We start from the raw sequence: 26704 nt of genomic DNA, 5'->3' as shown, positions 1-26704 counted from the left end.
TGGAATAAGGATATGTTTCTCGATTATGGAGGTGACAAAAAGGTTCGTCGTAAAGGGTTACGTCGATGCAAGTTTTGACACTGATCCAGATGACTCTAAGTCTCAATCTGGATACATATTGAAAGTGGGAGCAATTAGCTAGAGTAGCTCCGTACAGAGCATTGTTGACATAGAAATTTGCAAAATACATACGGATCTGAATGTGACAGACCCGTTGACTAAACTTCTCTCACAAGCAAAACATGATCACACCTTAGTACTCTTTGGGTGTTAATCACGTAGCGATGTGAACTAGATTATTGACTCTAGTAAACCCTTTGGGTACTGGTCACATGACGATGTGAACTATGGGTGTTAATCACATGGTGATGTGAACTATTGGTGTTAAATCACATGGTGATGTGAACTAGCTTATTGACTATAGTGCAAGTGGGAGACTGAAGGAAATATGCCCTAGAGGCAATAATAAAATTATTATTTATTTCCTTATTTCATGATAAATGTTTATTATTCATGCTAGAATTGTATTAACCGGAAACATGATACATGTGTGAATACATAGACAAACAGAGTGTCACTAGTATGCCTCTACTTGACTAGCTCGTTGATCAAAGATGGTTATGTTTCCTAGCCATAGACATGAGTTGTCATTTGATTAACGGGATCACATCATTAGGAGAATGATGTGATTGACTTGACCCATTCCGTTAGCTTAGCACTCGATCGTTTAGTATGTTGCTATTGCTTTCTTCATGACTTATACATGTTCCTATGACTATGAGATTATGCAACTCCCGTTTACCGGAGGAACACTTTGTGTGCTACCAAACGTCACAACGTAACTGGGTGATTATAAAGGTTATCTACAGGTGTCTCCAAAGGTACTTGTTGGGTTGGCGTATTTCAAGATTAGGATTTGTCACTCTGATTGTCGGAGAGGTATCTCTGGGCCCACTTGGTAATGCACATCACTATAAGCCTTGAAAGCATTGCAACTAATGAGTTAGTTGCGGGATGATGTATTACGGAACGAGTAAAGAGACTTGCCGGTAACGAAATTGAACTAGGTATTGAGATACCGACGATCGAATCTCGGGCAAGTAACATACCGATGACAAAGGGAACAACGTATATTGTTATGCGGTTTGACCGATAAAGATCTTCGTAGAATATGTGGGAGCCAATATGAGCATCCAGGTTCCGCTATTGGTTATTGACCGGAGACGTGTCTCGGTCATGTCTACATTGTTCTCGAACCCGTAGGGTCCGCATGCTTAAAGTTCGATGACGGTTATATTATCAGTTTATGTGTTTTGATGTACCGAAGGTAGTTCGGAGTCCCGGACAAGATCGGGGACATGACGAGGAGTCTCGAAATGGTCGAGACGTAAAGATCGATATATTGGACGACTATATTCGGACATCGGAAAGGTTCCGAGTGGTTCGGATATTTTTCGGAGTACCGGAGAGTTATGGGAATTCGCCGGGGAGTATATGGGCCTTATTGTGCTTTAGGGGAAAGAGAGAGGAGAGGCTGCGCGCCCCCCCAAGGCCTAGTCCGAATTGGATTAAGGGGAGGGGCTGCGCCCCCTCGTTCCTTCTCTTCTCTCTCCCCTTTCCTTGACTCCTACTCCTACTACTTGGAAAGGGGGGAATCCTACTCCCGGTGAGAGTAGGACTCCTCCTAGGGCGCGCCATAGAGAGGGCCGGCCCTCCCCCTCCTCCACTCCTTTATATACGGGGAGGGGGCACCCTTGGAGAGACAACAATTGATCCCTTGGATCTCTTAGCCGTGTGCGGTGCCCCCCTCCACCATAATCCACCTCGGTCATATCGTAGTGGTGCTTAGGCGAAGCCCTGCGTCGGTAGAACATCATCGTCGTCACCACGCCGTCGTGCTGACGGAACTCTCCCTCAAAGCTCGGCTGGATCGGAGTTCGAGGGACGTCATCGAGTTGAACGTGTGCTGAACTCGGAGGTGTCGTGCGTTCGGTACTTGATCGGTCGGATCATGAAGACATACGACTACATCAACCGCGTTGTGCTAACGCTTCCGCTTTCGGTCTATTAGGGTATGTGGACAACACTCTCCCCTCTCATTGCTATGCATCACCATGATCCTGTGTGTGCGTAGGATTTTTTTTGAAATTACTACATTCCCCAACAGTTGTGTCCCAGGAGCTCAACTGGATCTTCCTTGTCATCGCCACTATTCTCTTTTGGTGTATCCACCATGTATACGTCGTACGAGGAAGTGGCCGTCCAATGTCTGGTAAACGACGGATTTTGGGCCTCTTCTTCTCTTGCATCGTCATCCATGTCGTTGATGTCTTCAGAGCCATAATCAAGCGTGTCGGTTAAGTCCTCGACAGTGGCTTTGAAGTGGGCGGTGGGTGGGAAACGAAACTCTCCGTCATCAGCCTTCAGTTCGAACCGGATATAATTCGGCTGTGAGTCCCCCCGCTAAGGATAGACTTTTTAATGAGTTTAGCACATCGCCCAAGGGCGAGTGCCGGAAGATGTCCGCGGAGCTGAATTCGAGATCGATGACTGATGGAGCTCGACGCATGTGGACGCGCGTAATTCGGAATCTGTGGTCGGAGACGAGTCCGGGGCTCCGATGACACAGGCTCCACTCGAGGTTGGGTCTGTGTGCGGCTCCGACGCCGCGGGGACTGCGACATCCATGGCAGGGTTGAGCTTCCCGTCGTCGGACGACACGATCTGCTCCGGATCTAAGGCCAGAGCAGTTACAGGTGCTATCTCCTGGGTGTGGTCCGATGACAGATTTACGTCATGTTCATCGTGGTGGCGGGGAGCGGCTGCCGCGGTCTCGAATCCGTCGAGGATCAAGTCTCCGCGGATGTCCGCGACGTAATTCAAGCTCCCAAATCTGACCTGATGGCCAGGGGCGTAGCTTTCGATCTGCTTCAGATGGCCAAGCGAGTTGGCCCGCAGTGCAAAGCCGCCGAATACGAAGATCTGTCCGGGGAAGATGACTCCCCCTTGGACAGCATCATTGTAGATGATCGAAGGAGCCATCAAACCTCTTGATGACGGCACAGAGAAACTCTCGATGAAAGCACCAATGTCGGTGTCAAAACCGGCGGATCTCGGGTAGGGGGTCCCGAACTGTGCGTCTAAGGCTAATGGTAACAGGAGGCGGGGGACACAATGTTTACCCAGGTTCAGGCCCTCTCTATGGAGGTAATACCCTACTTCCTGCTTGATTGATCTTGATGAATATGAGTGTTTACAAGAGTTGATCTACCACGAGATCATAATGGCTAAAACCCTAGAAGTCTAGCCTGTATGACTATGATTGTATCTCTCTAATCCGGACTAGGCCCTCCGGTTTATATAGACACCGGAGGGATCTATGGTTACATCAAGTCGGTTACAAAGAAGGAAATCTTCATATTTGGTCGCCTAGCTTGCCTTCCATGCCAAGGAGAGTCCCATCCGGACACGGGTAGAGTCTTCGGTCTTGTATCTTCACAACCCATCAGTCCGGCCCATGTCCAACAGGCCGGACGCCCGAGGACCCCTTAGTCCAGGACTCCCTCAATCAGGGCTTTAGAATGTGAGGGTTACATAAGGACAATCTAGTAACAAAAGATATAGACCTTAGAGGATTCGAAGAGATTGTACTCAGTGGTTCCGAACGCACAAAGTGACCTGTCCATATAGTCTTGGAGGCTTCGGAGGAAATATACCGGAGGGTCCAAATGAAACTTAGGGTTTGGGTAGTTCACCAATCCCATCTCGGAGGATCTGACCGCTCACCATTCAAAGGGTCAACACTATACTGGGATCCTAGGATTTCCTATTGGATGTTCTCAGAATGTCCAGACGAGTGTCACTCGGAGGGCCCGAATGAGGTTTTGATTACAAACCTAACTGACTCAGAGCTACCAGATAGCTATCACTCGAGGGCATTGAACGTGAGCAACAATTTTATGCAGATCCTGTATATACTGAATCACTCACTTAGAGGGTTCGGGCTGCACATAATGCAACCAACTAACTATCCATGGAAATCTTGGAGGCTCCGGACAGAGACCATTCAAATGTTGAACGTATGAATTCATGCCAAATAGCATGAACAAATCTCGGTCTCGTGGTGTGATTGCCCGTTCGTGTATGATTCTTTCTGCGAGAGTTTTCGTGTTGTTGAGAATTTTGCAAGAGTTTATAGGGTTTACCCCCCCCCAAGCTCCAAAAGCAATTATAGGTGCGTCCTAATTGTTCTTTTCAAAATGGAGGCTCATTAAAGGACCATGTTTCCGTTAACCCCATAAGTAAACCTAGTTAATTCCCCCCAAAAAAGTAAACCTAGTTAAATCACACTAAACGGTTGATCCAAAAAAAATATCACACTAAACGGACGCGAGAGACAGTACCTAGTTTTTTTTGAGAGAACGTCGGCTTTATAGATCAATGAACAACATTACACAGAGTTTGCCGGATGCAATCCGGAACAGAATGGAACACACAAAGACTAGAAGAGTTCATACAAGATTTAGCTAGCACATGAGCAGGAACATTTAAATGCCGACGAACATGTTTGAAGGACACTGAAGAGAAACCTTCAGACAAAGACTTGATATCAGCCACCACCACTCCAATTGAAGAACGGTCCCTCATAGGCGAGTTGATCCTTTGGACAAGTGAGAGACAGTCAGCGGCGAAGATAACATCTGATACTTGTTCATCATGCGCCAAAAGAACAGCACGTCGAAGAGCCATGGCCTCAGCCATTTCAGGTTCCAAGCTACCCGCAATAGGCTCGCTACAGGCCACCACGAATTGACCTCCGTCAACCCTGCCGACGACCCCAATGCCGGACTTATCCAGGCTTGAGAAAGTTGCAGCGTCTGAGTAGAACATAATGGTACCTGACGGCGGCGGAGACCAGTTGGAGCTGGACGCATTGGTTTCACGCCTGTGTTCAGATACTGGAAGGAAAAGATGCTGCAGGATAAGGGCGACATAAGCCTTGATCTTCTCAGCAGTACGTCGTGGATGGGGAGCCTCCGGATTGTTTCTCGTAAAATTTCGAGCCTCCCAAATATGCCAGAGGGTCACAACCAGGACAATACGCACCTGATCAGACGACCTTGCCAAGAAGTCAAAAATCCATTGCCTTGGAGACAGAAAAGTGCCACGGTGCAGCTGAAATTATATTCCTCTTTGACGATATCCCACACGTCCCTGGCATGTGGGCAAAACAGCAGAGCATGCTCAACAGATTCAGACCGAGCACAAAAGCAGCAGTGTTCAGAGTTGGGTACCTGGCGGCGTTTAAGTTGTTCCCCAGATGGTAAACAATCCTGCGCAAAGCGCCATAAGACGACTTTCATCTTGCCCGGTGCTTTGATAGACCATAACAATCTCCAATCCATTTCCTGGGAAGAAAAATTGTAACTCAAACCCATTCCTTTGTTACTATGAGACTCCAGGAAGAGTGCAGACCGAGCCAAATTGTAGGCTGATCGCACCGTGTATTCTCCGAATCTTGTGAATGGCCATCGAACAAAATCCTCACCATGCTTGTAGATAGGGATCCGAAGAATCTCGCATGCGACGTCGTTCCGAAAGAAGGCACGCACCGTTGCTTCATTCCAGGACCCGCTTTCCTCATCCATAAGGCACTTAACTTTAGCATTAGCAGGAATAGGAGAGAGCGGCTGAAGAACACAAGGCGGAGATGATGGGATCCAGTGGTCAGAAATAATGTGAACCTGGCAGCCGTCCCCAATTCCCCATTGAACTCCCTTCTTGAGCAGGTCACGGCCAGCAAGAATGCTGCGCCAAGTGGCAGAAGCCGAACGCGGGGCCGGTGCATTCCAGAAATCCGTGTGAGGGAAATACCGGCCTTTTAAGACACGAGCACACAAGGAGTCTGGATTAGTAAGTAGTCGCCACCCTTGTTTGCCCAGCATTGCCAAATTGAAAATGTGCATATCCCGAAAACCCATCCCGCCAAACGACTTGGGCGTTGAGAGCCAGTCCCATGATCTCCAGTGTATCTTCTTTTTCCCTTCCTCTCTGCCCCACCACTCATCTGCAATAATTTGTCTGAACATTCTGCAGATAGCCTTAGGAAGTTCAAAGCAGCTCATGATGAAAGTAGGGATCGCCTGAATGATAGATTTCAGTACTGTTTCTTTCCCTGCTCTCGAGACCGGTCGATCAGACCATCCATGAACACATCGCCAAGCTCTATCTGGCAAGAACTTGAAGATACTAGTAGGGGATTTACCAACCTCGGTAGGCATACCAAGGTATGTGTCATTGAAGGCTTCATTAGATATCCCAAGACTCGCCTTCACTCTTTGCTTAACAGTCTCCGAACAGCCATGACCAAAGAGTAAAGAGGACTTATCCTTGTTAATTAACTGACCAGAACCAGAGCAATATAGGTCCAGAGTAGTCTTCAAAGCAGCCACGCTACGAGCATCAGATCTTGCAAAGAAGATACTGTCATCGGCAAACAGGAGATGTGAGATAGGAGGACCGGAGCGACCGTTCCTAATGCCATGTAGCTCGCCACAACTCTCCTTTTGGAGTAACAGACTTGACAGTCCTTCGGTGCAGAGCAGAAACAAATAGGGGCTGATAGGATCACCCTGACGAATTCCTCTCGATGGAACAACAGGTGCAGTAAGCTCACCATTAACCCTTACAGCATAGCGGACATTGGTGACACACCTCATCACTGAATTGATCCACGCAGGGTTAAAACCAAGTCTGGAGAGACAACCATGAAGAAAACTCCACTCAACACGGTCATAGGCTTTCGTCATGTCAATCTTCAAGGCAAAGAAGGGTTGTTTAGCTCGCTGATGTCTGATGGTGTGAAGAGATTCATAAGCAATAAGAGAGTTGTCAGTGATCAATCTTCCAGGCACGAATGCACTTTGAAACTCAGAGATGACAGCAGGGAGCAATAACTTCAAACGATTGGCCAAGACCTTCGAGGCTATCTTGTAAAGAACATTACATAGACTAATTGGGCGGAAATTCTTCAGGTGCTTGGGTCGTGTCACTTTAGTAATAAGGACGATCACTGAGTCACAAAAACCCTCCGGAATTGAACTTCCATCCAAAAAGCATCTCACAGCTCGACAAATCTCCTCTCCCAAGAAGTCCCAATGATTCTGATAGAAGAGGGCTGGAAAGCCATCAGGTCCAGGAGCTTTAGTAGGACCCATCTGGAATAGAGCAGCCCTGATTTCCTCATTGGTGTAGGGCTTACTCAAATCCTCATTCATCTCAGGAGAAATCTTTTGAGGGATAGCATCCAGGACTGCATCAGCATCATCACAAGGTTCAGATGTGAAAAGTTTCTCGTAGAATTGTTGCACCAAACCTTTAATCTCCCGTTGAGTATCACAAAAGGACCCATCATCACGGACCAAACGCTGGATTTTGTTGATCCTCTTACGGGCAGCAGCTCGAGCATGGAAAAACTCGGTGTTGCGATCCCCCTCACGCAACCAGTCAACTCTCGAACGCTGACGAGCCATGATTTCTTCTCTTTCAAATAACTCACAAAGTTGAGTCTCAATAGATCTTTCCTCTGCCAAAGATGAGTCCGTGACTGGCATAGACCGGATGGACTTAAGTCGTCGCTCCAGTCTATTGATCTGACGCCGGATAGAACCAAAAGAGTCACGACTCCAGGACTTAAGGGCCCCAGCGACACGGTGAAGATTGTCCCATGTCGCCTGCAGAGAAGAATCACCACTCCGCCCCTCAGTCCAGGCACGTTCCAACTGCTCTCTATAGTCGGCTGCCCGCAACCACATAGCCTCGAACTTAAAACCTTGCTGCACTGGTCGTTGTGCCCTCTGGGTGGGCTGCCCGGCAAGCTCGATCAAGATAGCATAATGATCAGAGGAGGTGGTGATCACATGTTCAACGGCGCATACATCATGCAACCTTATAAAATCTGAATTGGCCACTGCTCTATCAAGCCGGACTTTCACATGGCACTTCGGGTCTTGGCGATTACTCCACGTAAACTTAGGCCCAGAGAAACCCAAATCCATCAACTCACAGTCCATGAGACAATCACGAAAGGCTGAAATCTGAGCTTCAGATCTGTCCCGGGGACCACAATGCTCGTCCTGGGATAGAACCTCATTGAAATCCCCACATACAATCCAAGGACCCTGCCATTGAGCTTTCAAACGTTTCAGCAACTCCCAGAATTGTGGCCTATCCTCTCTCCTCGGTTCGCCGTACACAAAGGTAGCACGCCAAGTTGAGCCTGCCTCCGAAGTAACAAGAACATCAATACATCGAGCATTGCTCCCCTTGAGAGAGACATCAACAGACGCCGTCCAAAATAGAGCCAAACCACCACTCAGGCCGTCGGAATTGACAGCCAAACACCCGGTAAATCCTAGTGACCACATAAAGTTTCTAACACGTGAATCCCTCATCTTCGTCTCAGAGAGACAGTACCTAGTTACCTACACGAGGGACTGACCACCGAGCGGCCTTAACGCACACGCAAAATCGAAATCAAACCCCAACTAACCACCGAAGAAAAAGCTCCACACGAAAAAAACAAACACCGAGGAAAAAGAACAAAACAGAGGATGAGCTGCTGAAACCAAAGCACATTCCAGCACGAGGGGGAGAAGGGAGAGGGGAGCGGCAAGAAAACCCAAACCAAAAGCCCCCAGAGCTCCGGATCCACCTCCCGCATTGCTTCCAGGCCGCCAGATTCGTCCGAATCCGGCGCTTGCCCCGCCGGAGGGCTCGATCTGGCCCCGGATCGACCGGCATTCCGGCCCCGTGCACGCTCCAGTCCCGGCGGTGAGGCATGGGGACCTTCGGTGGCCAGTTCGAGGACTTCCATGCGGGTGAGCCCGTCGATCTGAGCCTTCCCTTTTCTGTTCGCTGTGGGAGAATGGCTCAGTTCAAGCTGCCGAGCTCAAAGCTTGGTTCTTTAAAGAGTCCTCTTTCACGCACCATTCGTGTGTATGTTTGCTGAAACTTCGAACTGGGGAGATTCAGTTCTTGTTGAGCTCCTGGTCAGGCCCAGTGTTTGGGGCGTTGAGGTTTCTTGTTTCCTATTTTGGCAGTGCAAAACGACGCACCTGTTTCTCTTTAGCACCCAGCTTTGCTTAATTTTTGTCCGGATACCGTCGTTTTCTTACTGTATAAAATTGAATTTGGGAGCTCAAGGTTTCGATTTTGACACATGGTACCCATTTCTCACGCTTTGTTTGTTTTGGTGATATACAAACATTTCCAGACGACCGGCGTGCGGAGGTGATAGATTGGCTCGGCGGGCTGCTGCCGGAGTTCGATTTGCCGCTGGATTCTTCAGACGAGGAGCTGCGGGAGTACCTTATCGACGGAACGGCGCTGTGCTACACTGCGGACAAGCTCATGCCTGGTGTTCTGGAGGTGGCCAATCGATCTCAGAGATGGTGGATGCTTTCTGTCTGTTCCCCTTGCTGTGCTGATATAGCTTCCTCTGTAGGGGGTTTGGGGTGGTTATGCATCAGACCATCGGTCAAATGTGAAGAAGTTCCTCTCTGTTATCGCGGAGATGGGGCTACCAGGATTCAGCGTCAAGGATCTTGAGGAGGTAAGCTTGCTCCTGTCACGTGAAGCTGTTATATACTGGAATCATTATGATGCTATTATGTGTTCCAACTGAATGCTGCTATTTCTCATGTCAAGCTGCAGGCTAATATGTTAGGGCAGTTCGTGTTTACTACTTACTCCCTCCGTTCGGAATTACTTGTCTCGAAAATGGATGTATCTAGAACTAAAATACGTCTAGATACATCCATTTCTGCGACAAGTAATTCCGAACGGAGGGAGTACTTACTTGGACCTTTTTGGCATTAAGGATTCTAGTCTTGTAGACACAGAGTAGCAGTAGTGTGGTTACGATTCATATAGATGATTTAATTGCACCTATATGATATGGGACATCCAATTAACTTTGCCCTTGTTATTAGTAAGGCTGGAAGGGATTTATTGATGTGGAACCAGAGTGGTCTTAGTTAGATGTTCATATGCTGCTGTAGAATTCTGTCGAACAATGGAAGCAAGTTCGTTGAAAGTATTGACTGAATGTGCCTCATTCCTCAGATGCTTACTCCTAACACTTATGGTTACGGATCTGTTCAGATGTTCTTAAGAGGCAGATACAATAAAGCTAGATACCTTCAGATCCACTTTTGAGCTGCCAAATGAATTTGTAGTTCTGTGTTCCTGTCCATATCCTTTTATGTTCTCATATTTCCTTATTAACTCCTGTCGGTTCTATGATTACAGGGATCAATGTCGTCTATAGTAGAGTGCCTCTTGGCTCTAAGAGATAATGTGTCAGCAGGATTGGGTGAAAATATGTCTAACTATGCTGCTAAGACTCCTCCAAGGCCTGTGGCTCCAGTTTCCACACCAGGAAGGAGATCTCCTGGAGAGGATAGAAGAAGGGGTCTTTGGGACGCTAAATCCCCACAAAGAAGTCCACTTCTTTCAGGTGTGCCCATCTTCTCGATTCTCTTGCATGAAGTGCCATATGTCAGGACCATCAAACACTATTACTTTCTATTTGAAAGTTCAAACAAGAATACTCAGTATTTGGCTGCATAGCACTGATGATTAGCATTGGCTAGATGTAGCACATCCTGTGAATTGTAGAGTTCTACAAATTGCCACAGTGACGAAAATTTATATGACCCAGCATTGTTACTTCAGCATGGCTTTTGTATATTGGTAACGTTGATTACGCGTGTTGTTATATGGTGCAAGTAACATTTATAACTTCCAGGTTCTGTTGCTTATCCCCTCCAATTTTGACTTAGGGTGTTAATCGATGATTATGTTTTCCATCCTTTGCAGGACAGAAGGCCAACGAGGTTTTCCAATTTAAGCGCGGACAATACACAGATCTTCCTGCTGCTAAGATTTCAGAGATGATCCAGTCAAACAGTTTAGATGTAACATCTTTAGTGTCACATTCCATACCAACTTAATACTTATTTGTCTCACCCTTTTCCTAATGATAACCATCTTTTTTCAGAATGCCCCTACTCAATCACTTCTTAGAGTTGTTAACGGCATTCTGGATGAAAGTATTGAGAGAAAAAGAGGAGAAATACCACATGTATGCCTACTTGCCTAGTTCTGGTGACTTTGAATAAATGAATTTTATGGAACACTAATGTTTATTTCTTTTATCCTTCGTTATTGATGACTAACTTTTTCCTACTTGTCCCAGCGAGTTGTTTATTTACTAAGGAACGTTGTTCAAGAGATTGAGCACCGCATTTCTATTCAAGCAGAACACATTAGAAATGTAAGGATACAGTTTGTTTCGAATTGCCCCTTTTCCATGTGAATTGAATTCCTTAATCAGATGGTAACTTATTTTTCAGCAAAATAGCATCATCAAAACACGCGAGGATAAGTACCGTTCAAAAATTAAAGCACTCGAGACATTAGTAAATGGAACAAATGAAGAAAACGAGGTAAGCCTGAAATTATCGATGGTTAGAAAATGTCTACAAGGCGCTGTAATACTGACAACACGTGCTTATCTTTTCAGATGGCAATAAACCGTCTTGAGCTAGTTAAGGTATTCAATAAATCCTCATATATTTCTATTAGTCTCATGTATTTTTTCATGTATTTTACTTGCTTTTACAACAACAACAACAAAGCCTATCAGTCCCAAACTAGTTGGGGTAGGCTAGAGTTGAAACCCATAAGATATCGAAACCAAGTCATGGTTCTGGCACATGGATAGCTAACTTCAACGCACCCCTATCCCTGTCCAATGCATTTTCTTGCTTTGCTATCTAGAAAACTTTTATTTTTTAGAAATGCTGGAAACTCTATTTTGGACTATATAAATTTGAAGTTACATATTAGTTATGTACTGTATGCATATGCAGTGTCAACTAATTGTGATAAAAATAGTACACATGTGTTTTTCTTATAGGTAGAGAAGTCAAAAATTGATGAGAGAAGAAAGATAGGCGAGCAAGACATGGTCCGGCTGATGCGTGAAAAGGAAAATGCAGAGAATACAGTTACTAACCTTCAGCAGGAAATTCAAGTCATGAGTAGGATGTTCGAAGAATACAGGGAGCAGATGGAAGAAAAAACAAGCCAAATGGAGGAACACTTGACTCTAAGAGCTAAGGAGGCAGAGTTTCTTCTTACGCAATCGAAAAAGAGAGTTGAAGAAGTTGAAACTGCTTCTGAACTACAATCGCAACTCTGGAGCAAGAAGGCAAATACTTTTCGAAGTTTTATGGATAACCAAAAACTGTCTATTAAGGTTAGTGTAGTGTATCTTTGTGTTATTAAGTTCTTTCAGATTTTAGTTTATAGTTTTCTGACTATTCAACTCTTTCAGGATATAAGGATATCGTCTCAGTCAATTAAGCAGGAAATGTTTGCCCTTCAAATGAAATGGAGGGATGAAATATCTAACATCGGTATGTAGACTATTGCTCATGACGTGTGTATTTGCATTGTCCTTATCCACAAATCGTGTTTTGTTACTTCACTATTTTGGTTTGCTTTGTCTTAAAGTTCATAATTGTGTAGGACTTGACCTAAAAGGTTTGGTGGATGCCGCTGAAAATTACCATGGCGTTCTTGCTGAAAATCAGAAGTTATTTAATGAAGTGCAAGAACTAAAAGGTAATTCTTGCGCTGTTTACTGTTGGAGCACACTTTGCGACTGTAACTAATTTGTTAATATATTGCTTCTTATCAGGTAATATAAGAGTATACTGTCGTGTCAGACCATTTCTTCCTGGTCAAGACGGAAAATCAACCGCAGTTGATTATATTGGTGAGAATGGTGAAATTCTCATTTCAAACCCCTCCAAGCAAGGAAAGGATGGCTATCGGATGTTCAAGTTTAACAAGATCTTTAATACACATGTTTCTCAAGGTATATATCCATTAAACTAAGTAATCGATCAAAAACAACTATTTTGGTGTATATTTGAATATTGATCATTAACGAGTTATGTAATAACTTACAGCTGAAGTTTTCTCCGATATCCAGCCTTTGATTAGATCTGTTCTTGATGGATTCAATGTGTGCATTTTTGCATACGGCCAAACTGGATCTGGCAAAACATACACAATGGTATAATCTTTGACTTGTTCAGGAAAACAAACTTGATTAATATACTTTCTTGGGGATATTGCTAATTAGGAAATAATGTGCTTTGTATGGTGATTTAAGTCACACCTTTGCATTTCAATTGAACCCCAAAATAAATCACATATGTGCAACAGTAATTTTGTGAGTGAAGACAGGACCAAATGTGCATTGTACAAAAGAGACCATATGCACAGCTTATTTCTCAAACAGTAAAGTTGCACTCTTGTCCTTTTTGTATACTTCATATGTTAGTATATTTTTTAGCAAACTTTTGCAGATGTACATGTTTTGTGTACCCACCCATACAAGCGAATTATTACTAACTGTATGTGTCGCCATTTTTTGTTTTAGAGCGGCCCCGGCAAATCAAAAGAAGATTGGGGTGTTAACTATCGAGCTTTAAATGACTTGTTTGATATCTCGTTAAAAAGGAGAAACACTTTCTCATATGAGGTGGAAGTGCAAATGGTTGAGATATACAATGAACAAGTCCGGGATCTTCTATCAAATGATATTGCACAAAAGAGATATCCTTTATTAAACATCTATTTTGTTTCTGTTATCATATCTTTCTTTGTTCTGCTATTCGTATAACATGTTATTCTTGACATAAAGAAACACTCGGTATTTGGAGTACTTCTCAACCTAATGGACTTGTCGTACCCGATGCGAGTTTAATTCCTGTCAAATCAACATCGGATGTATTAGACTTAATGGAAATTGGACAAGCAAATAGAGCAGTTGGATCAACAGCGCTGAATGAAAGGAGTAGTAGGTCCCATAGGTATGTAGATTTGACTACTAAGTGAAGTTATCCCAAAAAAATCTTGTGAGAGGACAAGCAAATAGAGCAGTTCTAAAAGCTTTGTTTGCATGCAGCATTTTAACCGTGCATGTGAGAGGTCTGGACGTGAAGAATGGATCTACTTCTCGAGGATGTCTACATCTGATTGATCTTGCTGGGAGTGAGAGAGTAGAGCGATCTGAAGCAACCGGAGATAGATTAAAGGAAGCACAACATATTAACAAATCTCTTTCTGCCCTTGGAGATGTCATCTTTGCTTTGGCCCAGAAGAATGCCCATGTGCCCTACAGAAACAGCAAACTGACTCAAGTTCTTCAGAGCTCTTTAGGTAAACATAAGGTTGCCAGTAATTATGTATGTGGACAAATTTTCTTGTTTTTACAAAATTTACCTTTTCATGTAGGTGGGCAAGCAAAGACGCTAATGTTTGTTCAGATAAACCCTGATGTGGAATCATGTTCAGAAACCATAAGTACTTTGAAATTTGCTGAAAGAGTTTCTGGGGTTGAGTTAGGTGCTGCAAGGAGCAACAAAGAGGGCAAGGATATAAAAGATCTGCTAGAACAGGTTTTTTTTGCCCTCCATCTCTGATGAACTTCAAATTACTTGTTTTGATTTGAACTGTAAACATTGGTGAGCAAGCTTTATGCAGAGTTCATATGGCCAGTTTATATGCTATTTTCCTTGTTGTATCTCCTCAAGTAAAACCCTTGTCTGCAGGGAAACTCAAGTTAACTATTGAATGGAAAACTAAAAAAGAAGATACATTGTCTAGCTAACTGGAGTAAATACATTTATATATCTTAGCCTGTTGTTTATTAATATTGTCTGCTGATGCTTTGCGGTATACTCTTATCATATAGTTTCCACTTTCAGTCATGAATATTCTTTCTATATCAGTTTCTCAAGTGTCATCCTCATTGTATCCAGGTTGCGTCTTTGAAAGACACAATATCGCGAAAGGATATGGAAATCGAACAGCTTCAAGTCAACAAAGTCAAATCTCCCAGTTCATTAACAGATAAAAGTGGCAGTAGCTTGCTAAAACAGTCCTCTACGGCAAGCCAACAGAACCAACTAATATCAGGTAAAAGACCGCTGAAGTCTCAAAACTATACAGCGGTCAACAGAGGCAAGAAATAACCTTTGCTTCCCACTCACCAATATGTATATGCAGGGTCCATTGGATCAGGTGAAACTGAATACGAAGATAATGCATCCGACGATGGTTGCTCGGTAGGTGAAACCGAGTATTCTGTCGGCAGCGCTTCAGAATCAGCAGCAGATCGAATGTAAGTGCCCATTCTGCTTTCTTTCCTATTATCTCTCGTATGAAACCATCATGCACCACACCAGCGCCGGAATTTATTTTACTTCCCCACAAAAGATAACTTAAAACACCGTACTCTGAACTCAAAAGGGTTTCCCATCAGTTCTTTTGGCCTCACATCACAGAAAACGCCTCTCAGCCTGATGTGTAACAAACATTTTGTACAATTGCAGGCAGAAGGGTCCATCAAGACTGACCAGGTTTTTCCTGACGAAGAATGGGCAGCCAGCGGCTTCGAGACCAAAACCAAAGGAACCTGCTCCAAAGACGACGACCATAGGTACGCATTCGCAGGCAACCTGGCATCTCTATGATATGCTTGCTAGGCCACTGGTGCCTGGCATCAACCAGAAAATTCATAAACCAGAAATATTGACATTATGAAACCAGAATCTCAATACTGTACTGACTGGAGCTACTGTATTCGTAAACCAGGTCGCCGGAACTCGATAGCCAGCCAGGTCCCGACCGGGGCTTCTTCGATCAAGCCTCCGAAGAAACGGGTGGTCCAGTAGATGATGCCGATGATGGACAGCTGCAGTGGTGTCTTTGCATCTGTCACGAGACACTGAATGTTGTTGCCCTGTAAACCTGTAGCACAAGGCGCGGGTTAGGATTGTTGTAGTACCTTATGTATCGATTTCACTGGGCAGGCAGCCATGTATGTACCTGTGACACAACTCCGAATGATTTGAACTAAGGATGATGAGCAGCCGAGCTACGCTTGCTGGCCGCTGTGATGAGATATGATGAGTATTTGGGTTTATTGGCCTCCTGTTGTAAAACCTGCATCTGCATGCATCCTGATGCAAAATGCTGCGGCGCGATGTGCCTCCGGATCTGTCACCGCGTCATGCGAGGAGGAGGTGGTGGCGGCCGGCCGGCCTACTGCCGCTTTTGCCACCGGAGACCGGTTGTGCAAGCTGTGCTGTGCTGTCTCTGGCACTGGCTATGGTAACTGTTGTAGCACAAAGGGGCTGATCACTGAAGAGTATGCCTTTAATAAAACAGAAAAAAGAACGCCACATATTTTCCTCTTGTGCTTTGTGGAATGACTTTCCAGAAACATCTTCGTACGCGCAGAAGGGGGGGTAAAAAAAGTGATTGCGGTGAGCGTGGATCGAACACGCGACCTTCAGATCTTCAGTCTGACGCTCTCCCAACTGAGCTATCCCCGCTGTTGATGCCTCTGTTCAAACAAGATTATTTAACCAATACAGCACCTCACGGACTGAGTTGCCAACATTGTTGATTTTTTGTTAATAAAAGAAGGACCAAACAATGCTGTAACGACTAAAGTTAGTTGGAACAAAACACTTCAACCCATTGTTATATGCTAGCTGCTCGTGCGTACTCAACTACTGGCACTGATACAAGATCAACCACTCCAAGCTAACGACAGAAACAATCGTTAGGGTTTTCGCCGCTTCGCGCCACGCAGCCGCCGGCCTGCCTCGCCTCCTGTGGCCTTAGGGCTATGGAGACGCGGTGGATTCCGGTCCTTACTGGCGGGAGGGCTCCGTTTTTAGGTATTTTCTAATTTTCGTAGGGTTTGTGTCATGTTCAAGAAGACGAGTCAGCGGCGACTTCTTAAGATGGAATAAGTTTCTCTCTGCCTAGCCCCCATTTCGGTGGTGCTTCTAGCGTCGTCGGAGGGTGTGTGGAGGTTTGTCTCCGCCGGATTTTGCAGGATTTGGTCGGCGTTTGTCATCGGTGGATCCACTTAGATCCGGTCTTTGTTCGTCTATGTTTGCGTGTCTGGTTGGATGCTTTTGATCTATGCTTCTCTTCATCGTCGGCGGTTGCTGTTCTGGTGTGCTGGTCCTCTGAGACCTTAGCACGACGACTTCTCGACTGCCTACTACGACAAGGTTTGCCCGGCTCCGATGATGGCGGCACGCCTTCGGCTCGCTACAGTGCTTGTAGTCGTCGCTATATGGTCTATGGATTTGGATGTAATTTTTGCTTACAGTGTTTTTTGTACTACAAATTGACGGATGATGAATAGGTGGGAAGTTTTTCCCGCAAAAAAAACACAGCGATTTTCTTTTTCATTTTTTTCTTTGAAAAGGATGATTACCCAGGGCTCTATCAGATAATGCACACAGCGAACAAAAATGCTAGACGTACAAAAGAATACAGGATTTTACAGGCTCTTTTCATCTAGTAACCAATCACAAACTTGCCTCCCCTGATTTTCAGGGGTGGTCCTGATTGAAACGCTATGGAGCGACAGGACGCTGAGCATGCCTTCATTTAAAGCAGTTGAAAGGGAGCAAAGCACTTTGTCGTCCGAGGAACATCTTTAACAGAACGCGGAAGGATATTTAGATAGTACAAACAGCACAGACTGTTCACTAATGATGTACGTAGTACCTAGCATCATTCCACCATCTTCTCTTTCGAGCTGGCAATCTGGTTTCTCATCTCTGCCACAAAGAAAAGGAAGCTTCACACTCTGTCTCCTACAACAAGGGAAGAGCTCAAGCCGGGCGCCTACAAATATTAGAGCAGCCAGAACTAATCCATGAAGCAAATATACGTTGATTGACCACCGGTGCCATGGCTACTGCGTCCTTCGTCGCCTACCTCGAGACGCCTAGAGAGCTCCGGGTGCTGGGGTTCCGGGCGCCGCCCCCGTCTCCGGTCACCGGCGTTCTATCCAACGGTGGCTCTGGATCCCCTGAGTACGGCGAGTGCCCCGACGGCAACGAAGATGACGAGGTCGGCAGGTTCCTGCGCCGCTCCGCCAGGGTCCCGGTGCTGCGGCTGCCGGAGAGGGACATCCCACGGAAGAAGAAGAATGATAAGGCGGTGTGGGCTCCCCCAGTCATCGACATGCGCCTGCTGGCCACGCCGGATACCGGTGGGCTAGTGGTGGAGACGCTGAGGTCGGCGGCCGTCGCGTTTGGCTGCTTCCAGGTGGTTGGCCATGGGGTCAATGAGTGCTTGGTCTCTGCTGCGGCGGGGAGGGCGAGTTCGCCTACGCCGGAGGAGGCCGGTGGAGAAGATGACGAAGATGGTGAGGAGCTGTGGTGGTCACCGAGCGAAGGAGACCAGTTGAGGTGCGAACTTGCCCATTTCATTGGAAGGCAACTAATCAAAGGACTCCATATGATGCTAACCCCTGGTTTTGCTGTGCCCAGGAACGGAGCAGACGATCTGTTCACCCAGCTGGAGCAAACCGCAGCTAAACTCATGGACGCCCTGCGGGACAGCGTTGGCGCCACCGATTCCCTGGCCGGAGCTGACACGAACGGCTCGCTCCTCTGCATCCGCACGCACCACCGCCGGCAGTGCGATGGCGGAAGCGGCTCTGTTGGCCCTATCACTATCAGCCAGGACGCCATCCTCAGGATGCTGATCAAGAGCTCACGCCGCCCACGGGCTCTCGCTCTCCACCTCTGCCCCGGCGCCTCCACGTTCCACGTCTTCTCTCGGCAGCGGGGACGGTCCAGGTTCCGCCCCCTCGGCGGCGCCGTCGTGGTCACCGTCGGAGACCAGCTTCAGGTGACGCACCAATCTCTTGAGCGTGACCTTTTTTGATTCCGAAGCTTACCGGCCTTGCAAATGCACGATGCATCATCACAATCATACATTGCCTTCTGGTTTACTTTCTTCGCTCTCCACGTATGCAGGCATGGAGCAGTGGACTCTACAAGAGCGTGGCCGGGAAACCGGCTTACAGCGACGGCGATCTCCGAGCAGACCGCGGCTGTGATGTCGTCTGGGCGGAGTACCTCCACTCCTGCTCTTCGGCTAGCATGGAGAGCGACGAGCCCCTGGACGCGGATGCCGGAAAGATCATTCAGTTGAATGTGCAGATCATGGTGGCAGCTTCCCTTGTACTCCTTTACCACTTTCTCCTGTCATGCTCGTGTACGATTTGGTCTTGAGAAGCTGCAGCAGGGCTTGTTGCCCTGACGATGCAGCTCGGTTTTTATTTCAAGTTCAGCTCGGCTTGTGGAAATAGATTTGGTGTGTCAGTTTCGGCGAGAATATTATTTAGTACGGGACCAAAAGGATAGGGTAGGAAGCAAGAACCTCTTTGGGGCTCTCACACGACCACAGGACCAGACAGGAGCACAGAACATTTAAGTCAGGTGTTTCGACATCTAAGTATCACCTTACACTGCAGTCAAGAGTCGTCCGCTACACAAAGGATTAACACGACTACAAAACATTTACTACTGTACACACTATTTTCTATAATTAACAGCCACAGGCAGAAACATCTTCACAAGAACACGCTAGGCCGCATTCACAACTTGCCCACGAACACAAAACTACCACTGAGCTGGATCAAAAAGATGAGGCTAACTCGCTCTTCAGCCCACATGGCAAAAGATTTCTACGATACGGTACGCCCATAACAGACTGAAGCAAGGTAGAGATTCTTGGACCATTTCTCCTGCAATGACACAAAGCGGCACAATTTGTCACAACAATTTCACAAGAATTACAGACGTTATCATTAAGTAGTGCAAGTGTGGACCTTCACATGCTGACTGGGGAAAGCAGATGTTCTCAGTGTCTCTTGAGTTTCATCAGTAGGCTTCCTTCTTGGTACACTTAAGATCAATGCAGTCTGATCCCAAGTTGCAGCAACTGCTGTTATCCGGTAACCACTATCCCACCTCTTATGGACTCCCTCACTAGGGTACAAGAAGTCCAGCTCAACAACCTGGAAAATAAATGCATGACAAACAAGGAATGCAAATAAACAAAATAACTGAACTTAGCTTGACAGTGTCGAAGTAAACAAACACCACCAGTGCAAATGATGATACCTGTTCCGAAAACCCTGCATTGCGGGACATAACAATCGCCCATTTATTTCCAGCAGTTGCCATGGAAGTCACATAGAAACCATCACGCCATTTCTTGTTTATCCACTTGAAGGGAAAGGTATCACTTACTTTGTAGGACTGCTGAGTATACAGTGTTCCTGCATAGACAAGCCAGATAGTCAAAATGATATTTCTATTGTAAGACAGAAAGGGCCTAAACTGCCAGCTTGTTACCTTTAGACATCACTACCAGGGAACTCCCATTGTTTGCTCCAGCAAGTGCAGTTATATAGTAGTTCCTATCCCATTGGTCCATTATCCATTCCTTCAAATAACCAGAAATCATGACATATAAATAGGTAATGTCAAAACAGATTATATATGTAATCTTGCTTCAAAAGGTTAAGTGCTTATTTTGCCATGAAAGAAACAGACTGCATGTTACTAACTTTGTGAAGGAAATGTGGTGAAAGTTCATAAACTTGAGAAGAGAACCCAGTGCCAGCATCCATGATTAGTGCCCACAGATTTGCACAAGATGATATGCAACTAATAAACAGCCCATCTTCATTCCCTTTGTCAATGTGTTGTACAAGCCTTGAATCTGCAACATTGTAGTGATACCTGCAACATCCAGAACAGTTATGTTGACAGTGTATATGTACAGTTGCTCAACAAAAAGAAAAAGGTGCACCATGCTGTTAACCGGAGTCAACATACCTTTGTTTCATAGGCCGCCTTGCATTATAAACACTTATCCACTGTGTTGCAGGCATTCCCATCCTGACCTTCTTCTTTGGTTGCTCATCTGTCTCTCCTTCCAACGATATGCGCCCTCTCTTTTGGCCAACTTGGTGTATAAGCTATATAGAAGTTGCAAGAGAGATTAGAAGAACTGAAGCAATGTTTTCAAATAGCAAACTAAAAAATAAGACTACCTTCTGAGCACCGTCTGTGTTGATTGGCCTGATGTCCGGATTTGGGCCCACTATACTATCAAAAAGGGAGATACACTTGGCATAGTTGGGTTCTTCATCAAACTTCAAGTTGACCACATATTCTACAAACTCCTTAAAGGGCTGAGGGCAGAAGCTACAGAGAGATTCTGGAGAGGTGCACATTTTCTTTTTGCAAACAAGAAAACCCTTGTTTTCACCCTGCAGGCAAAAACAATTACCAGTTTACATGTATACATCACTAGAATCAACATAACTGGAAAGGTGAGTCCCACAAATTACCTGGTAGCCTTGCCAAGGTAGACGTCCCCGTAGAAGAAAGACTAGTGTATAAGCCAGAGATTCTAAATCATCCCTCCTGCTGCCTATCCTCCCAAGATGCGCATGAACACTAGCATAACGAACTGTTCCCCTGAAACAACAGCCATGATAAAACAATAAGACAACTAGACCAGTATAACGTATGAATGATCTAACTATGTGTGCAAGCAAGCCTAAGATGCACAGAGGCATGGCAGGTCTACTGATTACTATTACATGAAGTTAAATTTGACATCTCAATGATTTGACAAAAAACAGGCTGTATTTCCTAGTCAGAGCGGGCAGCTATCAACATACTCCCTCCTTTCAGGTATGTGTCACACACACACACACACCCAATTAGCTGTACGAGAGCACGCGCAACACCTACATGGCAAGTAAGAGCATGGCTAATAGAAAAGCCTGCTGCTGGCTCTATGATTGTGCCATGTCACTTGAAGCCTTCACAAAAGTAGACTCATATAATAGGATGGATGTACATTAGCTATTAGATTGCCTATAGCACTGCATCACATGATTGGGAGGGAGGAAGAAACGCTAGCCAAAAGCTCTCACACCAGTTGCATGTGGTGCCTTTTTCTCGTTTCCTGTGCTGCAGCCGACTGTAGAACTAGCGCCCGCTTCGTTCTCTCTCTTCCCTTCTCACTCCACAATCCACACAGGATTTTGCTGACATGGAGCATGTAGTCTGCTGACTAGAACCTATTATACTTGCTCTAAATAACCACGGCTCCGCAAATAATTGGCTCACTCATTGACCATTGGCTGCATGCCTGCATGGTGTACAAGCAACAGCTTGCATGCAGCATTAAGTTAGTTCTCTCATGGGAGAGGTAATCTACCGGCCTAACAAATCCAAAAGATCTAAAAAATCTGAGCAGCCTAAAGATACCCGAACAGAGGGCGTGTCAGTCAGGATCTGTTGAATGGTACCAACTCAAATCTGGTATATTTCGCGATGTTAAGAAGAACATAAAAGCTAGTGGTTTCACAAGATATCGGAACCGGAAATGAGGAAAAATTACAAACGGAAAGTACAAAATGGCTGGCCAGTAACCGAAAAAAAAGGACGGCTTCTGGTGTAACAGCTGGTTGATGGATTTCTCGAAAAACAGGACACAGAGCGCATAGAGGAAATACGACAGAATATTCAACATTCAGAAAGTGTTAGCCACAATGTAAATGATGCATGTCAGTTATCATAAAGGAGTCATCAAGTCACCTGAAAATATCAGGCCGCTGGTCATACTCAACATGATGGCCTGTCGATCTATCCTTCCACTTGGTAGCTGTCATTAATGAAAAAACACCCAATTAATTCAGACTCCTAAATGTATCTCTAACCTAAAGAAGAGCTGAATACACAGGATTGTCGCGATGTTGGTAACTTGAGGAGCAAGTAAAATTAATTACCTAAGCCAAGGTCGACAAGAAACAGTTTTTTCTCTTCAGGAGTTCCAGGAGGTCCTAGCAAGAAATTCTCGGGTTTCACATCCCCGTGGACATATCTGCAATTGTTCACAAATATATGAGACGAAGGGGAAGGGTCGATGACTAAGAGTTAGGGATGCCAACTCACCCTTTTGAGTGCACTTTCTCAAGTATGGAGATAGCTTCGATAGCAATGCAAGCAACCATCTCAACTGACATTCTGCGAAATAAATAGTGATATTAATGGTCAGGTAAGAGCCTAAACGACTATGGAAATTTAGGGTTAATCTGATAACTCACGTGTGGGAATTATTACTACATGCATCCCACAGACTGAGACCTAGCATATCCATAACCTGCATTTTTAAGCAATTTAAGAAAAATCTAGAAATGAGCAAAATGAAATAAGCTTATGTTAGTCCAAAGCAAGTGCCAAGTACCATTACCATAATGAAGTAATCCCCTTGGCGGCCTTTGTAGTGGACTCGAGGAACCCCATGAATGCCACCGAGGATACTATACATGTTGTAGGCATGAAAATTGGTCAGCAGCACTCAGCAGCAATATCTGAGAATTACAGGAAAGCATTTATTTTACTACCCAAAAGTCACAAGGTCATGAATCCACTTACTCATAAACCTGCCACTCATAAGGAGGCCCATGGTTACATCCTTTGCTGTTCTTATGCTCAAACTTCAACGCCACCTATCACACAAAAGCAGAAGTTTTATTTGCCACAGCCAATATTATCTCCACTGTTACACAGGTCAGAAGCCAACTATTCCAGCTTTTTTAGTAGGTTGGTGGCCAGATCATCGATTACCTCAACTGCGCCTGCAGCGTTAGCTGAAATGCGGCGGCCAACGTATACTTGACCAAATCCTCCTTTCCCAAGCTTCCTTTCAACTTTATACCTAGGTGAATTGGCCACCTGGACCTGTATAGAACAACCAGACACAGATTAAACGAGGAAAAAAGGATTATCTGGAACAACTAGAGGCAAAATGCAAGCTAGGGCAAGCAAGCTAACGCATTTGCGGGTAGAATAAACAGCACAGAACAGGACCATGCGAGCTAAAACACATATATTCACAATCTATCGAGTAACATCGGGATAGTTTAAACGCTCGCAACCAATAACCTGCTTATAGCCTTATAAAATTCCATTATAAAAGAACTCATTAACAAAGTGAACCTCAGGGTAGTAAGTATGGGTGGATCGAAACATAGGAGAAGCGAAACATAGTATGAACAGCTCACCGTCTCAGGGATTGGAGAGGCATCCTCGCCGGCCTGTTTGTCGGCGCTGTCCTGGTCATCCATCGGTTCCTCACCGGCGCGTTCCCCCGAGACCTCCGCGGGCGCGATCTCCTCCGCCGCCGCCCTCTCTTCCTCCGCAGCGGCGGCCTCGCGGACGCCTCGCGCCTCCTGCCTTCTCGCCGCCCTGCGCCTCCTCGCCGCCGGTGGCACAACCGGTGCCTCCGCCGCCGCCTGATTCTCCTGCGCCTCACGGGCCCTCCGAGCCGCACTACGCAGCACAGGCATCGTCAGCGATTGAGCCCCATGGCCCGCGCCCCCGCCGCTGTCGATCCCTCAGATTCCGCCGCCAAACAGCAGTAACGGCGCCGATCTCGAAGGGGAGGGGGCGGTGCGGCAAGGTTCCGGTCGCGGCGTGCGGTGGCGAGTGCGGGGAGCGGGACGGGAGCGGTAGTGCCGGCGCAGATTTGAGGGAAGGAATGGGAGCGAGGGCCGAGGGCGGAGGCGGTGGTGCTGATGTATACAAATCGGCTAGACGCGGAGTGTGTTCGCTGCGAGAGAGAGGAAGGAAGGAAGGAAAGGATTAGCACAGCACCGCGTGTACCTCCGCCCAAACATTACAAACTTGCAACACGTGACGGCGTAATGAGCTCTAGATTTTTGCTTCCAGGACCTCACAAGCTACACACAGACTTGGAATGATCGTCTAAACAAAGACCTACAAAATCGACCTATACTTCTTTACCATCCAAATTTTCCTTTTCTGTGCAGCTGCCAACTTTTGTCCGACTACGTCCAACCCTCCCACCATCCGTTTATGTTTGTTCTTACGTCGTCTTTCGACACCGCACGAAGTATAAGCGAAAAATTCGGCCGGGCTAATCCCACATGCGCATGTCTTATAATTCACATCCTTCTCCCCTCCCTCAGCATGGATCGTTGTCGAAGCGCGCCGCCCCTAACTCCCACCTCTCCACGCTTGCCATGTGCTAACCCTAACCGCGCTGCACATATGCATGCCGCCGCCTTCAATCTCTAGGGCGAAGTTATCTCAGGATGACTATGGGGGCTAGGGATGCACAACGTCGCATTGAATCGCTCTCAAGGGAGGTAGGCGCGATGGTGCTTATGCCCATGGGGAACGGGAAGGATGACCAGTTGGAGGAAGCGTGGGCGTCAAAGCATGATACCGGCCTACCGGGAGGCCTTGGGGCTCCAGATCAGGGCGGGCAGTGCAACTACATGCTGGTAGTAGCGCAACAATGGTGGAAATCCATTGCCTCCTCCACTGACCATAGTCGGTGAGGCATGGCCACGTGGTGAGCATGTGGGGGCTGCTCAACCTAGCGCCTAGGTGGGAAGGGCCTCCACTTAAACTGGTACGGGTGCCCGGAGGTGCAACCCTGCTATTGAAAATGGGGGCACTCAACATACTGTCTATTGTGTTGAGAAGATGGAGTTTCACTAACCTACTGGTCACGTTGATAGGTATATAGGTGATCTGAGTTTTCATTATAAGTGTGTGGTTTGCATTTGGGACGCATGATGCAATGTTTGCCTATAGTTATTAATGTTGGTTACGCATGGAGGGTTCCAAATCAATGGGGAGTGGCTGGCTATTCGAGCACGGATCTCTGATTATGACGTCATCCTGGAGATATACTGCGAGACAACGGAAAAGAGTGCAGGTGAGACAACGCCGGAGAGTGTTGTAAGGGGTTATGCAGGTGAGTCGGGGTGATGACGTGGAGCGCTGTAAAGGCCACGACGAATATTGTTAGGGCTTCTACAACGTAAAGAAATATTTCACCTTGCTAGTGAAATTCTTTTGGTATTTGTGTTATCATATTAGCATTCAACATTCAATCATATTTTGTATCATATTTATTGTGTGTTGCATAAGTTATGGAATTCTAAAAGTTTTTTTGTGAATATTTATTGCTAGGTCTCTCACCTAAAGTTTGCACATATAGGGGGACAGGATTTGGTTGCAGGATATTTTGGTTGCCAAAGTTCTATGATTGATCTGTTGGACAATAGCACATTTTTTTATAAACGGGGAAGCAATTAATCACTTAGCCTTGTATTTCTTAAGATGGTTTAGGTACCCTCCTCATGGGTCGGCTTGAATGCCTATAATTTCACTAAAGTTTTTTTATGCTATTATGTTCAATGTTAAATATCTGCTATATCATATGTTGAGCAACACTAAGTTTCCTATGTTGTTGGGTATCTGGTAGGCAAAGTTTCACACGTGTTTCTTGCATGCATAAGGATGCACTATTAGCATCAAGGAATTAAGCCAATTGTGGCCAACCAAGGTCTTGTTTGGTAACTTCATGAGTCGGCATGGGCATGGAACTAACTTCCTGGATAGACAAGATTCTACTTGTTGATCAAATGACTGTGTTTATTGGAACACTATTACGATATGAGTCAATGTGATGGGTCTATTAGGTTAACAAAGTAATTTTTTTATATATGGAAGGATTATGTTCCATCTTCTTCTTATACTCTTTCAACCTCGATCAAACACTCTTTTCAATTCCTTGCTTTTACTATTCATTAAAATCAAATCTTCCATACACTTGTGCTTTTAATCCTTTTAGCTGGTAGGCTAGTGAGACTAACAAACCTCACTAGTTC

At 45.8% G+C, this 26704-nt stretch overlaps 3 protein-coding genes and 1 non-coding gene across 5 annotated transcripts; 2 read left to right on the top strand and 2 right to left on the bottom strand.

Moving 5' to 3' along the window:
* Positions 1-8574: 8574 nt before the first annotated feature.
* LOC123079046 (kinesin-like protein KIN-14C) lies at positions 8575-16069 on the top strand. Of its 2 annotated transcripts, none has more exons than XM_044501717.1 (22): positions 8575-8879; positions 9275-9429; positions 9506-9613; positions 10312-10519; positions 10882-10979; positions 11063-11146; positions 11261-11338; positions 11418-11510; positions 11588-11617; positions 11984-12325; positions 12404-12485; positions 12598-12693; positions 12770-12949; positions 13044-13150; positions 13520-13695; positions 13788-13952; positions 14048-14301; positions 14377-14540; positions 14904-15060; positions 15151-15209; positions 15477-15583; positions 15739-16069. In XM_044501717.1, exons 1-22 carry the CDS (start codon positions 8840-8842, stop codon positions 15890-15892), a joined length of 2937 nt encoding a protein of 978 aa, XP_044357652.1. In that variant the 5' UTR covers positions 8575-8839; the 3' UTR covers positions 15893-16069. The 2 variants fall into 2 exon arrangements, with proteins under 2 accessions (XP_044357652.1, XP_044357651.1); XM_044501716.1 differs by having other exon boundaries at positions 8580-8879; positions 15151-15265.
* Positions 16070-16408: 339 nt separating this feature from the next.
* Positions 16409-16481, bottom strand: TRNAF-GAA (transfer RNA phenylalanine (anticodon GAA)). The gene has a single exon. It is a non-coding gene; the product is annotated as a tRNA-Phe (tRNA).
* A 1240-nt stretch (positions 16482-17721) lies between these two features.
* On the top strand, positions 17722-19368 carry LOC123079045 (uncharacterized). Its single transcript, XM_044501715.1, has 3 exons — positions 17722-18368; positions 18450-18813; positions 18942-19368. The coding sequence occupies exons 1-3, from the start codon at positions 17866-17868 to the stop codon at positions 19197-19199; spliced, it is 1125 nt and encodes a 374-aa protein (XP_044357650.1). The 5' UTR covers positions 17722-17865; the 3' UTR covers positions 19200-19368.
* A 23-nt stretch (positions 19369-19391) lies between these two features.
* Positions 19392-24644, bottom strand: LOC123079044 (casein kinase 1-like protein HD16). Its single transcript, XM_044501714.1, has 16 exons — positions 24062-24644; positions 23625-23738; positions 23433-23506; positions 23248-23317; positions 23102-23157; positions 22950-23021; positions 22784-22878; positions 22593-22659; positions 21332-21461; positions 21032-21250; positions 20814-20956; positions 20543-20717; positions 20328-20418; positions 20094-20251; positions 19799-19987; positions 19392-19714 (listed from the first exon to the last, which is right to left on the bottom strand). Exons 1-16 carry the CDS (start codon positions 24344-24346, stop codon positions 19655-19657), a joined length of 1998 nt encoding a protein of 665 aa, XP_044357649.1. The 5' UTR covers positions 24347-24644; the 3' UTR covers positions 19392-19654.
* Positions 24645-26704: the final 2060 nt, after the last annotated feature.

Source organism: Triticum aestivum, chromosome 3D (assembly GCF_018294505.1).
Source record: "Triticum aestivum cultivar Chinese Spring chromosome 3D, IWGSC CS RefSeq v2.1, whole genome shotgun sequence".
Classification (NCBI taxonomy): Eukaryota; Viridiplantae; Streptophyta; class Magnoliopsida; order Poales; family Poaceae; genus Triticum; species Triticum aestivum.
The sequence above is the reverse complement of the archived record's forward strand: the minus strand, read 5'-3'. Positions and strand labels throughout refer to the sequence as shown.